This window comes from Pseudoliparis swirei, chromosome 17, assembly GCF_029220125.1.
Source record: "Pseudoliparis swirei isolate HS2019 ecotype Mariana Trench chromosome 17, NWPU_hadal_v1, whole genome shotgun sequence".
In the NCBI taxonomy this organism is placed as follows: Eukaryota; Metazoa; Chordata; class Actinopteri; order Perciformes; family Liparidae; genus Pseudoliparis; species Pseudoliparis swirei.
In genome coordinates, this window is record NC_079404.1 from 15,256,358 (window position 1) to 15,274,958 (window position 18,601).

At 42.2% G+C, this 18,601-nt stretch overlaps 1 protein-coding gene across 4 annotated transcripts in view; it reads right to left on the bottom strand.

The window, feature by feature from the left end:
- The window catches only part of LOC130206922 (calcium-activated potassium channel subunit alpha-1-like), a 135,328-nt gene that overhangs the window by 95,057 nt on the left and 21,670 nt on the right, over window positions 1–18,601 (bottom strand). For all 4 annotated transcript variants that reach the window (XM_056435200.1, XM_056435199.1, XM_056435197.1 and 1 more), the window contains exon 2: window positions 4,901–5,062. In XM_056435200.1, the coding sequence (XP_056291175.1) occupies window positions 4,901–5,062 (162 nt within the window). The remainder of the gene's footprint in view (window positions 1–4,900; window positions 5,063–18,601) is intronic.

An 18,601-nucleotide genomic window follows, 5' to 3' on the forward strand; every position in this document is an offset into this window, starting at 1 on the left:
TGGATGACTGCACAGATTCCTCATTCATCAGTAACAAAAACCGAATATTCACTCTACAGATAAGATCTCCTATCCTACTGAATGCATATGAAGAGACATCTCTGACCTTTTACTTTTGAGGGTTGAGGCAATTGTCACCGAGGAGCGTGAGGCAGGAGATGGTGCTGTGTTGACAGCTGTATCCATGCTGAGGAGTTTACTGACAGCAATAAATTAGTTCCACGCACTCGACGGGAGAGCGAAATTAGCCAACACAAACAGACCTGCATTTACACATTTGTGTATGCACACAATAACACACACTCACACACACACACACACACACACACACGGGTAAACTCAGGGAGGAAAAGAGACTGATGGCTGCTGTAAAAAAAAAGATAAGTAATATAAAATGTGCTTTTCCAAGCCCAAAGGAATATCGGTACAAAAATGTTACTTATAGGGGCAAATACACTTTGCACTAACATAAGCAACACCGGTCTGAAAAGTAGAACACAGTGAATGACGGCTGTTCACCGTGCAGGCAGTCACTGTGGGTGCGAGAGAAAACATTCACACTTATTTTCTCCCCAACAGGATTTTTGAGGACACATTGAACACACCCATATTGTTCTTACACACTTTGCACAATCTCACCATGTTTCCTGTCAAGATATACTCTCTCACACACACACACAGTAAGCAGCTGTCTTCACACATAAACTGGAAAATGGAGAAAAACAGATGAGAGGGCACAGTCAAAGGTAAAGGTGTACAAAGGGAGAACGCGTGAGAACCAAAAGCAGGCTTCCTGTCAGAGGCTCTCTTGCACCATCTGCTTTTGAAACAACTGGATTGGGCTGGATTTGCTACAGTTACAGTTATAATCCATATGCTAAAACTGTGCTTCAGAGACAGACAGATGTTTTGTATTTGCAGAGGACAGGGGTCAGCATGCAGAGTGCCATGCAGTCTGGGGGGATAGGGGTAGACAGAGGGATGACCACAGGGTTTAGGGAGTTGACCAAGTTAACAGATGGTCCATGGTTACCACCCAAGAGCCCATTAAGAAAGATGGCAGGGCTGACCTATTTCTGGACCCACGAAGATGTGCAAATCTCCTGCACAGAGAGATATGGAGAATGTCTGTATTCATAGGTTATAATGCTTGCTGTTTTTGTTGGAGATTAAAGCATTCAAGGAGGAATCACTCAGATCAGATGCAGTTGTAATGCGGCACAATAATTCTACCCACTCATATTCCTGGCTGTCCAACTCGTCATTTCTACAAAGCAACCGAGATGATACGGTCGTCAAGAGACCGATGTACCATCCACTGTGAGACCAGAGGCAGAGCGCTCTGCCTGTCACGTCCTGTTCTGTGTCTCCTCTGTTTCTCCTCTGTGTCACGATTGTTTATTCCCTTCACCTGCCCTCAGCCACTCGTGTCTCCTTGATTGTTTCATTCCCTGCACCTGCCGTCAGCCACTCCTGTCTGCTTGATTGTTTCATTCCCTTCACCTGCCATCAGCCACTCCCGTCTCCTTGATTGTTCATTCCCTTCACCTGCCGTCAGCCACTCTTCTCTCCTTGATTGTTTCATTCCCGTCACCTGCCCTCAGCCACCTGATTGTCTTATGCTGTGCACCTGTTTTCCGCCCTATATATAACAATATTTTGCCAGTCTTTCCCTCGTCTCCTGTCGGTTTGTTGTCTTTATTTCTATCTCTAGTAGTGTCTGTTTCGATGATAAATTCCCAGTCTTTGTTCGGGTTGTTGATTCATTGCGTGTTTTTTTTCTTTCGAGCCAGAGTTTTTATGTTGTACCTTTTCCTGAAGTAAATTTTTTGTTTTGCTTTGAACCTGGAGTATTGCCTGTTTATCTGCACCTGAGCCTCACTCCATGACCACCCGTGACACTGTCTTTCACCTATGTTCCACATGCAATGTCGTTGTGAGGGCAGGTGTCTCACGCGGCTCTGCAAGACACTTGCTCACAAAGGTGCAGCCGGCACTTTGTCGCTTAGTTCCCAAAGACTGACTTTTTCACCTATCGATTAATTTCCAAACAGTTCACTCAAAACCCTTTTTAGAAATTTTGGAAGAAAATGTGTTTTCTAGCAATATAACAATATATTTTCTAGGAATGCAGTACCAGCAGAGGATTGCATTTGAACATGTCTAAGTTCATTACTTCTGTTTTTTTTTCCTTTGACCTCGAGCTCAGTGTCAACTGAAAACTGCACTTGAGGCAGGTCATGTGGGAGTGAGGTGATACATATTTAAAAAGGTGATATTGTAAAAGTGATGGGTGATACAAAGCTAATGACCCACACAAAAGACTGGCTCATGCTAGCATAAATAATTGCATCTGTTTTTTAGAACATACATCAGGTGACACAGCCTAATCGAAACTGGATATATGTCTCTCTCTCTGTGTGCGGGATGGTGGTTAGAGGGGCTCATGCATGTCGGGTACAGAGGCTAAGATCACACAATGACAGGGGGCTTTGATCTACGACCAGTCTGAGGAAACAACAGACACACACACACACACACACACACATGCCTGGGTGCACCTGCTGCTCTTTGTTTACTGTTAATCCATGGCCCGAGCAATGCCATGAGCCATTATAGCGTTCTGCTCTCGCAGCCTCTAGCCCAGCAATATAACTCCTTTTAGACAAGTTGCTAATGATCAAAATGATTCTCATGCAGCACATGTCTGGTCTTAATGGTTTTGTAGTTGGGTGGATGTGTGTTCATTTAATTCATTTCTCATCAGAGCAAGTATTTTGGTAAATTCATATGAGACCAAGGCATCAATAACGTATGGTTATTATTGGAGCCTTGTTCTAGCTCAACGGTGATTGGGCCTAGCATGGAGCATAAATATGGGGACTTCTGGGCCAAGCTGCTGCCACGGGTGGTTTTAGATTTGTCTGGTGATTCAATAAGCCTGGGGGCATACTTGATCTTGCCCTTCCCCTGAAGTCATCAAGGCAAATAAATGAATGGGATAAAGTGCTTGGCCTTTCTGCTTACCACAAGCTATCAGTCTCAAACTGCTTTGGCAGGTCCACCTTGATAGAATGGGGTCTGTATCAAGCTTCAATCCTTCCTGTGTGTGTGTGTGTGTGTGTGTGTGTGTGTGTGTGTGTGTGTGTGTGTGTGTGTGTGTGTGTGTGTGTGTGTGTGTGTGTGTGTGTGTGTGTGTGTGTGTGTGTGTGTGTGTGTGTGTGTTTTCTGCTCTCTGCACAGGCAACCCCCCCAATCCCCAATGTCAGATGACTGAGCGCCACTACATAGCAGTTGCCATGGTTACCAACCAGGTTCCGTGTACAAGGATACTCATCGCAATTTTTATCTGCAGTGAAGCACTAATGGGACAGCCAGAGTCCCACAACATGAACCACCCACACACTCACAAACATATACATTCTTGAAAGCATAGCATAGATTAGATGCACAAGCTGCCAAGCATGGACTGTATATGTGGAGAAACACGAGCATGCATGCATCCACAGATATACAGACACAATCCACCCACATGAGGAGTGCTCATCAGTACATATTGTACTACATATCATTCGTCTGCGCACATGAGCAAACACAGCCTGATGGGCAGAATTATCATTCCCACCAGAAGTAGAACAAATCACAGTCGGTGATACACCGGGGTATCTCCATGCCAGGAAACCCCTTTCAGTATTTCTCACTGACTTTCACAACTGTTTCTGTCACACAAACCAACACACACACACACAGTCAGAGCAGAAGATGAAAGTGAGAGGGAGCTATGTCTATGCCAGCAGAGCTGTGTGAGTGGGAAAGTGATGAAAGAGAGGCTAATTTGCTTAATTGACAGAAGCCTTCAGGATTCTTCATCTGATTCTCAATGAAAGGCCTGAATCCTTCTAAACTTTTAGCTATTCTCACTATGTGTAAAGAAACTGTCACATTCCAGCAATCTTGAAAATAACAATGTTATTATTTTAGTTTGAAACCATGTCTCACCTGACTTCCACTGCTGCGTCAGATGCATAGTGGATGCACTGCTGTTAATACACTGATGTAAGTTGAAGCGGGATAAGTCCACCAAACCACACCCTAATTTTCTCAACAATAACAAACTGTTTCAAAGTGGCTGTTGTTATTGCTGAAGAGCCTCAATATATTATCTCAATGGGAAAACACCCATACTGATTAAGACGTAGAAAAGCAGTTGTCAGGGGGATTTCACTCGAGTGCACGTTGCCCAGCATATGACAAGCTGGGCTTTTGAGATATGTATCCTTGAAGTCATCCAAGTCACTTGCGTGTATAGACAATTTTCTTTCTTGTATTTATGAGTTTGACCGTTGCAGATATATCAGGAGTTGTAGAGCACAGGAGTATTTATGGGGGCAGAGTGAGGGATGAAGCTAAAGAAAGGAGGGGGAGAGGGATTGTAATTCATACCTAGAGAAAAGCCACAGTGACAACCTCTTACCTACTGGACAAACACCATGCTCACTCTCGTACTTGACAAATAAATCTCCCCCTCACATACACACAAACATGTGCGTTCACAGCAGAGTGAGTTACAGCGTGCTGCACAGAGGCCATTGCAGCAGAGAGAAGGCTGGACAGCCGACTGAGATACATAGAGGACTGAACCTCCGCTGGGTTAGGTGGGGAATGGGCATCAAATGAACTTCCTTAAAGTATGTTTCAAGTGGGTATAAAACAGGTGAATACATGTGTACATGTCAGTGGATTATACAGTGGATCTATCTGAAATGAATATTTGGGTGTGAGAGCCAGTAGCAATATATCTGTGTGCCTGAGGAAAACCCAAACTGCTGCACTTGCAAATGGCTTTGAGTCTGGCTTTTGGTTTCCGAGATTGATCTCCACCCGAAGAGGGAACACTTACCAGAACTCGGCCAGTGAGTGTCTGAGCGGAGATCATGACGCCGGCCCAGTCTTTGACTGAAGTCATCCATCCCACCTCGATGATTGGGAACCCCTCCTTCTCATCGCCCTTTGATCTATCTGCTGTCGGATTGAGGACGGGAATGACCACCTTCTGAACCTCCTGTAAAGAAAAAAAGATAATAATCTGTGAGCAAATGGAGCATACTAAAAAGATAAAGGACACACAAACAAAAACATGGGCTGCTTTGGGAATGTAGGAAAATCTAAAGGGTAGAAGTAAAAGGCACCCACTTGAAGTGGCATTTAATAGAGAGGAGAGAAAGACATAGTTAGCTATGGGTAAAACAATTTATCTTACAACAGGAAACAATGTGCAGACATCAGAACCTCAAAGAACACCCAAGTTTGCTAAATATAATGAACAAACAACAAACATATTCCTGATATCAGCTCTGATTGTCAAACAATATCCTGGTAAGTGGAAGGCTTCTGTTCTCCGGAACTCATGCTCGTCAAGTTAATACCTCGGAGGGCAAAACAAGAAAAAAGCCTAAAACTGAAGCCATCACTCCATGATGGCCTCAATCTGCCATATGTTGAACGTGTGTTTGTGTGTGTGTGTGTGTGTGTGTGTGTGTGTGTAAGATAACTACAGTCTCTCTGCCAATTTTGCTCATATGGCTATATATGTTATAAGTTCATTGTTCCGCAGGGTTGAGAAAAAAAACCTCTGTTGTTCTCATGCAGGCCTTTGTACATTGCTTCTCGTGTCCGACTGTGCGAGCAGAGCTGCATGACAGTTCATTGACATGCTTTGCTTGGCACAGTAATCGCATGCGGCTGTTCCTCTCCAGCCATTCACTCACTCATTCCTGATTTGACACAGCAGGCTCTCTCAGTGTACATGTCCTTCTGGCGGAAAAGGGGAATGAGTATGAGATTTCCCTTTGAGGAAACAAAATCCGACAATTGGAAGCACAAAAATGCATCGGGAAGGTTTGTGTGCGTCACTCCTCATAAAACCATTCAGCTAAGCCCAGCAAATGGCGTCCAAAGAGAATCTCGGGAATTACAACAACTTTCAGGTCCTCTTCATGGCGGCCCGCTGTTTCTTTCCAAGGAAGCAGGCTTGTGTTAAAGCAGGGTACACATGCAGCACTTGGATTTGCACTTTACAATGTCCCTCCTCACAGCAAAATCTGACAAGTAGCCATCAAAGCAGATTATGTGCTATGTCAACAAAGCGGAATTTGCCTCCCAGTACTGTACATATCACATTGCTACAGTTTGTTTAGTTGACATTTAGAAAGAACGATGACTTGAGAAAGATGTGGTTATTTTTTTGCTGCACAAGACATTTTATTCCAGGAGGAGTATGCAATGAAAGGCCAAACAGCCATTGGGGCGACCGATACTGTTTGTTCATAACATGCAACACAAAAATAAACCAGACTGCAACTTGACTATTCCTGCAGGGCTAAAGAGCAGTGATATTACAGATGAGCCCGAGAGAGTGCTCTGTCCATTTCAAGAGGATTGTCTGGTCAAATTGGATTACATTTCATAATGATATGGCATGGACACAGCTGCCATTTTCCTAATTTGATTCCAACCCCAGAACAATGCCAATAAACGCGCCCTAAAAAAGCCTGAATTAGTCATAAGATCATTATCTGCTCCTGCCTCCAGTCTCCTCAGTAATGTGATAGATAATTCAGTTACTCGTGCTTCATATACTCGTTAAACAGCTTACTGTTAGGTGTTTTTAAAGTGTGTTATCTTCCTATCATGAGTGTGATTTGAAGCATGTAGCTTTGTCTTTGAAAGTCACACACCTATTAGAAATGGTAGCTGCCATTAACTGGAAGCAGACTGATCTTCTGATCATCTTGTATTCATAAAATGTGTATGGTCCACGAGCACATTAACCACCATACAGAAAAAGTGCAAACATTATTTGCCAAAAAAAGGAGTATATGAGGAAGCCAGGGATCTTTTTAAATCTAACTTTATCTTTTTATATTGACTTTAAATAAATCAAAAATAATTATTGAATCCCAAATGTAATCAATATATTTCGATATCAAAACTATAAAAATGTTATTTCATACATACAATAAGATTGCCACAAACTTTAAAAACATCAACACGTCCATGTTCAAGCTCAAATCACAAAACCTTTTATGAGATCCTATCGCCTGAAAGATGGAGGATATAGTAAGTATGTAAATAGGTTAATATGCATCTCTAAAGATTCTCATCCATACTTCAGTGCCGTCTCGACGACGTAGCCAGCATGCATCTCGCCTGTCACATGCTGCAAATAGTCAGCAAAGTTTGTATTCATGCAGGTCACAGTACACAGGGAGGTCTCAGGTTTCACTCTGATTGGCTGTGTGCCGGCTCAATAGCACTCCAGGCATGTTGCGGCGGCGTAGTAGTATGTGTTAGTTTGGGCTCTGCTGTTACTTCTTAGCCAGAGGGCCCCACCACCTTCACACCCCACAAACTTATACTGCAGTAGGAACACACCACATCACACGAGAGCTACTGTATGACAAGTTAAGTCTCACAGTAGTGGTACCTATTCTTAGCTCTCCTCACGACTGTGTCCTTCAAAAGACAGCTTCAGACATTGGTCCTGCCGCAACAGATTTCTGGTAAACGCTGCTAACTGACAGGTTTGCTACATCACGTCATTGAAACACCAAACAACAGTGTCTTCAAGAATGTTGGATTGTATATTGAGGTCAAGAAGTGAATAACATTTCATTTATAATGCCTACTCTGTGTCAATACCTCCACAGATGCCACGATTACATGGGAATAGCAATTCACTGGTACGCCCCTGAACATGGAGGCTATAAGAACTCATTGAGCAGTAGTAATGTGTTGCTGTGTGCGAGTGTTGCGCAGGGGAAGCCATGAATAATGGATGCAGTCACAAACTGATGGTTGGGCGGATCGGATGAGACAATGTAAACAAGGAATTTCTTCTAGTTCATTTGAGGGGCCAGCGGTAGGCCTGAGCAGAGGGAGAGAGAAGCACTGCAGCCATGGGAGAATCCATCTGCTGGCTATATATACACACCCGTGATGTCAAACCGAGAGAGAGACAGTCAGAGAATAAGAGAGAGACGGGCTCAGAGACAGGGAGCAGCCGGGGTAGGTAGGTAAATGTGTTCTAACAACACCGAGAGAGGGGAAACGGGATATGATGCAAGATGTGATATACATATTTATAAATAGGTAAATATCCCATCAAAGTGAATGGTGTGTTTCTGCCCTCCTGGTAGATCGGTAAGTAGGAGAACAAAGTCCTTGATAACACTAAGTTTATTAAAAAATAATATACAAGTTTCATGTCTGTCTTTTTTGTCATGAATGTTTTTGATTAAATAAAATGTTCAATAAAGAAATGCAGTAGTGCTGATAGCGTGCAGGAATTCGCCTTCTTCTAAATAAATTAAAACACAAATGTGATTTGTGATACGCCGCACTCAGTTACAGTACATACAGCATTTAGCAATAATAGACCATTTATTGAGCCAATAAAGGGAAGTGTGATGTAACATTATATAACAAAATGTATTTAGTTCAACCCTCTACTTCAAGGAACCTTTTTATAACAGATGAACACAGTTAATTTTAGGATTCTAGCAATTAACAGAGTACACAGGGGAGGGCTGGATAATAATGAGAAAGACGGAAACATCGTGACACGAGAGGGGCCGACACTCAGAAATATACAGGACAGGGAAAACAGGCAGGGGTTATGGAAGACAAAGAAGGGCATCTTCTCAACAGAAAAAAGCAAAGAAGATAGAACGACAGCGCAATAAAGCAACAGGGGCACGGACAATGACAGAGAGACACAAAGACGTCAAGAGAGACAGGAAACTGAGCAACACAGAACAGACAGGAAGACAGTGACAGAGAGACAAAGATACTTCAAGGCAGGGAGATAAACAAATAAGGGAAAGACAGAGAGCGGGACAGATTGGGAGCAAGATAAATGGGAAGTGAGAGTGAGGGAACGGAGACAGAGAGCGAGACAGAAAGAAAGGACAAGAAAGAGAGACGGGAGCATGCCCACGTGACTCTGCTGATCTAACAAGACTTGGCTTAAGCGCAGCTGTTCCTCTGCGGCTTTCGTCCGCATCGCTGGGGAAAACTCTATTTCAGTGTGAGAGGCAATTTATAGCCTCACCCAGGGAGACGTGAAACTAGTAAATCTCATAACATGCTCGATTCCCCGTTTGCTATTTTAATGCCAATACAGTTACCCAGTGTCCCTGGGTTACAGAGCCACACTGGGTCAGAGCAAAAAGGGAAGAGGGAGAAAGAATAAGTGGAAGTAATATGCATACTAAGGCATATGCACACATATACAGGTGCAACACTGATTGTGGCTAATGCCATGTGGAGAAAAGATGTTATTTCTGTGTGTAGGTCACTTTACCATCAGGTCATAGTAAATGGCATGTTATAGTTCACTAATGCAATGCTGCAACAAAGACGTGTGTTTATACATTTAATATATATATATATATATATATACACACTACCGTTCAAAAGTTTGGGGTCACTTAGAAATGTCTTTATTTTTCAAAGAAAAGCATTGTTTTTTCAATAAAGATAACATTAATCAAAAATACACACTATACATTGTTAATGTGGTAAATGACTATTCTGGGTGAAAACGTCTGGTTTCTAATGAAATATCTCCATAGGTGTATAGAGGCCCATTTCCATCAACTATCACTCCAATGTTCTAATGGTACATTGTGTTTGCTAATCGCCTTAGAAGACTAATATCTGATTAGAAAACCCTTGTGCAATTATGTTAGCAAAGCTGAAAACAGTTATGTTGGTGATATAAGCTATACAACTGGCCTTCCTTTGAGCTTGAAGTTTGAAGAACAAAATTAATACTTCAAATATTAATCATTATTTCTAACCTTGTCAATGTCTTGACTATATTTTCTATTCAATTTTCAATTCATTTGATAAATAAAAGTGAGTTTTCATGGAAGACACGAAATTGTCTGGATGACCCCAAACTTTTGAACGGTAGTGTATATATATATATTTACTGCAAAGTGCAAACATAAAGAGGAGTATTCCGATTTGAGATGATGGGACTTGATCTCGAGGTTAAGGGTTTGACTGTTTGATTTAGGAATTACACAGGCACCCACACATGTCACCGCTATCAACTCAATGTTCCTCTCCCCAGCCTTGGATGGAACCGGCAGAGCAAATCTGCACATTAGTTAATTAATTTAGTCTGTACTATGAATAGCATTTATAGTCAGGGGGGTTCTGTTTATAAAGTGAAAAATCGTTTTTAGAAATTCCCAAATTTCAGCACCAAGATATTAGGAATACGTAAAATACGAAGGTAAAAGAGGAATTACGTCATCATATGTGATCATTAGTATCAGCGAGGATACCAAAGCTGTCAGTGTCACTGAAAAGTGTGTTCATCCTCAGAATCACTGTAAGCCGTGTGCTGCCCCTCGGTGCCGAGGCTATTGAGCACTGCAGGCCAGCGTAGGATGAGATGCTTTGTAGAAACTGAACTAAATAGATTACATCAACCATGTGGGCAAACAGGAAGACAAGCCAAACAGTTTACATCTCTTTGCATCACCGCTGGACACTACACTCATCTGCACAACTCATTCCTGGTACTCATTCCTCAAAATGGCTGCGCTCAAAGTCAGCTTTCTGTCCCAATTGTGGCGTCTCTTCGGCTCGCAAAGAGAAACGATATGAAAAGGCATAATGTAAGACTGGCAGCGCATGTCGTCTCTAATACGTACATTCTTTCATGTGCCGCTACTCAAACCAAAGAGGACAGGGGAAAGACACATCTGCATAAGTGATGAAAGATTTTTTATTTTTTGGGGGGATGTACTGTCCTGTTGATTCATATACGTAGTGAATTGTGGGAAATTGAAAGTTCTGCACTTGACCTCGGTAAAGTCTTTGGCCGTGTATTGTCAGCTGACATTAAGATAAAACCCCAAAGTGGATTAAATGAGAGCATAGTAGAGATGTAGGCTATATAATAAAAAAATCATGAATAAAAGTGCTTCATTAGATCATTTCTGGGTTTAAAAGCCTGGCTCAAGAGTGCAGAAGATGAGCTAATGCATGGCTGTATCTCTCTCCCTCTAGTTGTTTGGTAGTCAGGAGAACAAACAAAATAACATGAACTGCAGTTTTTACTTACTTTACAATGTGGCTGAGCAATGATATGTTAATAAATGGCACAACAGCAGTTTCAGACCTCAAAAAGCGTGAGTTGGCTGACACCACATCGGGGACTATGTAACCAGCGGCCACCTCTGCTCCTGTCTGTTCACCCTAAACATGGAACCAAGCTGCCAATCAGGATCTCCACCTCTGAAGCTCCTCTCCCCTTCTGCTGATCTTTGCTTCTATGCATTTGAGTGCAAGTAAAGATAATTATCCCTGTAATCACCACATAAACCAGCCAGTAGAGAGATTAATGGCCTCAGTACCAAAGACCATGAAAACAAATAAGAGACAACATAATGACTGTAATGTAGATGGAGTGCAAATTTAACAACTGACTGTGAGGAAACGCGAGGTCATTACATACCACACACGCAGATCACATTCTCCTCCACGTGTGCATATGCAATAATTGGTTGTTTAATTTTTGACAGGTGTCATTAATTTCATGCTTCTTCTTTTTTTTCCCGCTACCAATCTAGAGATGGCTTGTTACTATGGTGATACACACAGGCTCACATTCTTGTTCTCTATGCAAATTAGTTGAGACTTGAAAGGAAATGCTTCAAATTGGTCCATTTAATAAACCAGACAAATGCCCTTCAGTGCATTTGCTGACATGCAAAGAATCCAGAAGCAGAGGTTATTACTCCAAGGACGGAAATCACAGTTTACATACATTAAGTGAAGAAGGTTTTTGACTCTTTGTATTATGAAATAGAAGAAGAAAGACTTCTATCGTCATATTACATATATTTATATACATATATGAAATATATTCTCTCCATTTAACCCATCCTAAGTTATTAAGGAGCAGTGGGCTGCTGTGAAGCGCCCGGGAGCAACTGGGGGTTCAGTAACTTGCTCATGGACACTTCGACATGGAACTAATGGAGATAGCCCCAAATAATGATACATACAGTAGAGTAAATCACAAAGATGTGCTGCGACCCAAACTATAGCCTACTATATTTTTTCCAGAGGGGGTTGCATACCATATTGTTCTATTGGGAAGTAGGTGGAATGAAGAAAGAAAAACATGCTAGAATGATATCAGTCTTTATTGCCATAAGTGGCACAACAACCTGAGGCCAATCTCCACCATTTTGTCAACAGCCTAATGTACTTCGGCATGAACAGATAAATATATACATCGAGAGCACTCAAGACAAGCGCCCCTAAAAATGACCAAACAAGCTCCAATGTTCCACATATTTGAGGGAACAAAAAAGCCATCCGCCTTTTGACAAATATTTGAAGTAATTGACTGTCTTGCTTGCACTGAATGCTATAAATTATACTGGGATGTTTCTCAAAATGACAAAGGCATTGTCTCTTAGAACCACCAACCTTTGTCTATTCAGTTGTGAAGGTTGAATATATTTTCTACTTCTTCTCCAACAAACAGGTCTTTCATTCATTCAAGGATGCTGGAAAATGTTGTTTGTGTGTGTGGGTGGCTAGATACACTTATATACTTATATAAACACACACACACACACAATATGTGTATGTTAATTAAGAGCAATGATTGATTTATATTTTATCTGGGTCTTGGTCTGCTTGGCTTACCACACCTATGAATCAGAGGTAATAGTGTGCCGTGGCGCTTGCAGCCTGTCTGGACCTCCTAACCATGGAGCCTACGGCAGGAGAACTTACATCTCCTGTAACAGAGCTCCATCAGCAGCAGGACACTCGGCTGCACACAACACTACAATGCCAAACGCAGAGGTCATTGTTGAATACTGCATGTGTTTTAACCATTTTGCAGCATGGATTGCAGCTTTATTGTGAGACATTATAATAAAAGTGCAAATCTGGTTCATGAATGTTTCTGGTCCCAATACATTTCCATCATGTTGTCTAGAAGACACAAGATGACCTTGAGTCTTTGATAGCGCTTTTCAGAATTTACTTCAGTCAATTTAAAGGTTTAACAGCCAATAAAAGACAAACCTTGACTTCTATGGGCAGAGTCTTACAATTATATAAGTTATTCTTTACTTATGTGTCAAAATGTATTTAGTTTTACAATTACTGTAAAGTACACATTATATACACATGTGTAACTAAAACTTTCAGCAGATTGTAGTCTTCAATTTGGGAAATTAAGGACTACAGTAATGTCCTCTCTCAACAGAATGAAGCATCCAGTTGGCTGCATCGTTTTACAAGAGAGCAACACTATCATCGTTTAATCCACACCTTGTGAAAGCCTTCTGAAAGCATTCTTATCATTAATTGTATCCAATATTTGCTTGATTTTATCCAAGCATAGAAGAATACAGATACTATTATGAAACACATACTCTTGATATCAATGACATTGAAAAGCTTAAATTAGTTTAAGAGGGATACATTTAGCATTTAAGTGATAATGACCTTCGGTCCTGATTCCATTACATATGTTATAAGATTATTTGTTTTGGTAGTTTATATAGAACCAACTACAAATATTTAAATAATAAATGATTATTATTTTTTTGGGAGTTCTATAAATAAGGTTTTTTGGATCCTGTTTGAGAACTGTATGTATGAGTCTTACTTCTCCACGGTCTTATTTCTTCCACGCCTCGCGGTGTATTTAAAGAGTAGCAGCAGCAGCAGTCGCAAATACAACAGTTTAATCGAGCTGTCACCTGTCTTTGCCCTGATCCGCGACTGCCTTTAGAAAACTTTAATGAGCATTTCTCCTGAAGGCAAACAAACGAAAAGCTCTCTGTAAAAAAGTGACTCGGCGTACAACAGAGAAATAAAGTTGGGAACCACTTTCTGCAGAAAAGGCCATTATTTAGGTGTGTTATGCTAGCGGAAAACAAATGAGATGCTAGTTAATGCCCTATGTGTCTCCTTGCTGTCTACCCGCCACTGATCAATGACCCCACTATAAAGAGAAACGCTCACACATTGCCAGATAAAAATTGTTTTACGTGTAGGGGCAGATGGTAGTTGTATGGACAGATTCTCATAATGCTTTGATAAAAATCAGCCAATGACAACAGTTCAAATTATTTTTTATGAAAAATATATTCATTGATACTATTCATGTATCGCTCTGGAAGTGTGGACTACTGTATCTTCCTCTGTGATTGATTATGGCAAGTAAGGGGAAAGGAGCCTTCATCTTCCACTGCTACCTTAGGAGCTCTAACATTGGTTTACGGCTGTAGCTCAGTTGGGTAAGGGGGTCGTCCTGCAACCCCAAGGATGTCGGTTCGATCCCCGCTCTCCCCATTAGTTGCAAGTCGAAGTGTCCTTGAGCAAGGCACTGAACCCCCAGTTGCTTCCCGGGCGCATCACTGCAGCCCACTGCTCCTTAATAACTAAAGATGGGTTAAATGCAGAGAATACATTTCATTGCATGTGTACCTGTACTCTGTGCAATGACAATTGATTGAATCCAATCTCCTCACTTCCCAGCATCCAATCAAAGCCCTGCTATACGCAGTCACAGTTGGCTAGATACAGATACAGTTTGAACTGATACAACCATATATCCCAATATATCTCCCCAAGCTCCATTTCTCCTTCTACCTCCATTTTCATCTTGCTACCTCTACTTTCTCTTCTGTTCCTCCCGGTTCTTTTCACTCTCTCCTCTCTTTTCTACTCCCCATCGCACCACTTCACTGGCTTCAGAGAAATCTGAAGAGACCAAGGCGATTAGACTCTCTCTGCTTGAGAGACAAGTCTCATTACCTTTATCTTCTTCTGATGCAATAATACTCTCAAAAGTCTCGCTGATGCCAGCCGGTGCACAGGAATATGTGAATGTATAGACAAGCTTAAGCCACACGTTTGATGTGGAACATTAGCAAAAGCGGTATAGGTTTGAATTGTAATCAACAGTCCCCCCGGTCATTTGTTTGGTAATTGTACAGAACACATTTGGCTAATGAGGATCCTTAAATGAAGCTGGATTTAAATTCTTCCATTTTCTGCACTCGGCTACACAATATAGGGTCAACAACGTTATTTGTTAAATAAAAAGGCAGTCATCTGAGACTTAATGATTCAGAGACTTGCCCTTGATTTGAGAACAGCTCAGTCAGAGGCTAACAAACGAAAGTGCAAAAGATTTTCTAACTGGAGGCTCATTTAATCAGTTTAAATTTAGATCTCACGCCTCCCACTGGGGAAAAAAAATCAGCTTCCTTCATACTGAATTTGCATGTTTTAACCCTGAAGTTAGGAAAAGGAAATGGGGGGTGGGGGGCGCAGGGGATTGTTATGGCTTGTGTTCTCCTATCAGCACACGCCAAGGCCCCCAATGTGTTCCACAGGAAACGTTGGGTTTCTTGACTGTAACCCTATCAGAGAGGACTTTAACCTCAAAGAACAAGTGGCGTTAAGAGGGACTGGAGTCTGGATGAAACATTGCATCAAGTATGGACACACGCTCTGAAGCCGAAAGAAAATCAGTGTAATTATGCAAGATGGCAGCGCAGCAAACCGATCTGTGTGTTTATGGGAAAGGCCATTGCCTTCAGCGGAACACTGGACCATATTGCACGGCATCAAACCCCAATGTGATATCAAGTGTAAAGTGTGCTGCCGGGGAGCACTGAGGCATCCCCCCTGTTCAACTTTACCACATCAAAGGATCTATACTGTGGAATTAAACAGCCACGGACGAGGCACACGGAGCTCTGAGGAGGCACTCTGTATTCAAGTCGGACCATGTTTGTTTGTGTTCGCCGTAAGTCCGGCGTCGGCTCTGTTTTCCGCCTTTGCACTTCTCGTGTCAGAGTTGTGTTTGAAACAGGTTTTAGGATTTGAGGAGCCGACAGAAAGTATTGCGGTGTTGCCTTTTGCTCGAGGTCGAGAGAGGCATTCCCTGTGGCGGCGCTGCAATGTTGTGATGGTTTGCGCGGGTAGAGGTGGAGAAAATCACCTCCCCAGAGTCAGCAATGTGACCCTTACAGGCTTGGTACAGGCTGCGCTGTTTGAGTTCAAGTAAACAACACTGAAAATTCAGCACAAAAATAAAAACTGTTGTCAGGGTGCGTTAGAGAGAGAGAGAGAGAGAGGGAGAGAGAGCTGGCAACAGCTTTCACATGGGATAATGTGAAGACTGAATCAGATCTCCTCTGCTGTCCACACAGTGTGGAGTTGATCACTGCAACAAACCCAAGGACAAGTCACCGGAGGGGACATACAAAGTGTTATGGATGCATTGCATAAGAGGGGGATTTACTTCATGTAATGATACCGAAGCAACAGTGGAGGCAACAAGGAACTAATTGTGTGTGTGTGTGTGTGTGTGAGAGACTGACGGAGTCGTGCGCTGGATGGCAGTGAGTTTGTACCGTGTGAAGCTCTGCTGCTGCGTGACGATGAGAGAGTGAGTGATTATTCATGAAGCGGCTAGAAACTCTTCAAAGCTTGTCAGTATATGATGATCACTTGCTGTCCTTGCAGATGACAACCACAATGATATACTCCTCGGCTCTGTTTTGATGTGTGTGGACAAGGAAGGGCGGTCACTACGAGGCACGGCATTCTGAGAAGAGCTGGCAATATACAAAGTGGTTTCAAATATACATGATGTTTTCTCTTTTATGTCGAGTGAGCGTCTATGCAAGGGTTTTATGTAATCTTACAAAATGTGCGTCACATAAAAATATAGAAAGTTTACATTTCCACTTCAGACAGCTGAGAGAGAGGCTTTGTAATCCAACCATCTAGATGCATTATGCCTGTTGCAGTGAAGCAACCTCCAGTTCATGAGCTTCCCTTCAAATGCAGCAGTGAGGAAATCCACATCACTAATCCTCAGCCTTAGTGCCCTTATTCAACAGGCTCTGAGTGGCCAGCAAAGGTTTACTGTAAGAACGTCTTCACTAGCTTAGATCCACTGTTAATCAATACTGTGGGAAGTGCTCTTTAGCACTCAGCGCCGGGCTCATTTGTCAAAATAAAAGTTGTGAAATCCCAAGGGACCAATCAAAAGGGATGAGGCAACAGGGAAATGTGCAGCTTGGTAACATGAGAAGAAGTCAGGGAAGGAATGGGGAGAGGCACAGCAGCAGTTCAAAAGTGTTCAGCAGTAGCTTCAGATTATAGCCGGCGTGGAAATATTAATACAGCTTCTGTGCGAAATGATCAGATAGCCTCCAGGATCCTTTTTTTTTTTGCAACAAGAAACTATAATGGTACTTTTTTAATTCCCCAAAAACGCGCTGATCGTAAGAATGCATGTCCGGTGTGCAATTGTTCTATTGTGTAATTTAAACACACTAACAGCACTAATCTCTCTTCGTAGAAACCCGCTACAACTCCATTAGGAGAAAGCCAGTATATTTGCATTATACAACGCAGGCAAGGAAGAGATCATGATGGACAAACGTCGCTCTCATAAGAGCAGTCCATCGCTTGTCGCTTAGCAACAAAGACCTGGCGGGCAGACAGTAGGTGTGTGAGACAGTGTGTGGGAGGAGAGGTTTGGAGAGAGGGACAGAAGCAGAGCAACAGGGAGGAAAAGGCACAGAGGCAGGCTGAGAAGGGATGTGACGCAAGATGCTCGTAGGAGAGATGTGTCCGGTGTCAATAAGGAGAGGAGATCATTCAATGTTGGAAAAGTAGAGGAAGTAGACACTCGTGTATATCTAGTTTACATACATTTAAAAAAATGTAAAATAATGAGCAAAAATGCTCAACTACAGTTTTGAGTTGATGCACAGTATGTTTTCAGAAACTGCTATTTTAGCACTACAACAGAAGATTAAGGAAGTTAGAGTGACTTTCTTTGTGTATTTGCAAACCACTTTAACATAAATGATGTTACCTCCCATTGAGTAGTACGAGAAATGTAAGGTACAACAGCACACTGCTGCAAAATACTGATAAGTAATGCATCGTAGATCTGTTGATCTGATTGTGTTTGCTCCAATTTCAATGTTTTTTATAATCTGGTTAAGGAGTTGACATGACAGCTGCAGTACTCAGTGCGTTTACATGATGGTATAATTCGAATCTTGCTTTAGTCGGACTATGCTATCTTTTGGGGGATCTGCTGTTATCCCAATATACATGGCAGTGAGTAATTCGAATCATTGGCCGAAAGCATGTCATATCCGATACGATAGGCGGCGCTGTTTTCATTACAACTCGTGGTGATACAGCCATTTCCGCTTGACCTCTTCACCACCACCAACAACAACATTTCGAGAAAGATGGCGAACAGAGAGCAAGGCGAAGCTACATCCCTCTACTATTCTTCCATGGTGTTAATAGGAGTACAGCGAATGCAAATGGCGCTATTGGCTGAGTTGATAACGGAGAGAAGACGCCGAAGGTACACGGAGAATTTAATTTATCGTCTCTTTCGACTTCCGGGTCACGACATGGGAGGGAGGGAGGGAGGGAGGAGGGTGGCGGGATCTCGAGCATGCGCAAAGACGCAAAGTCCAGTTCCTAATCGAATTCA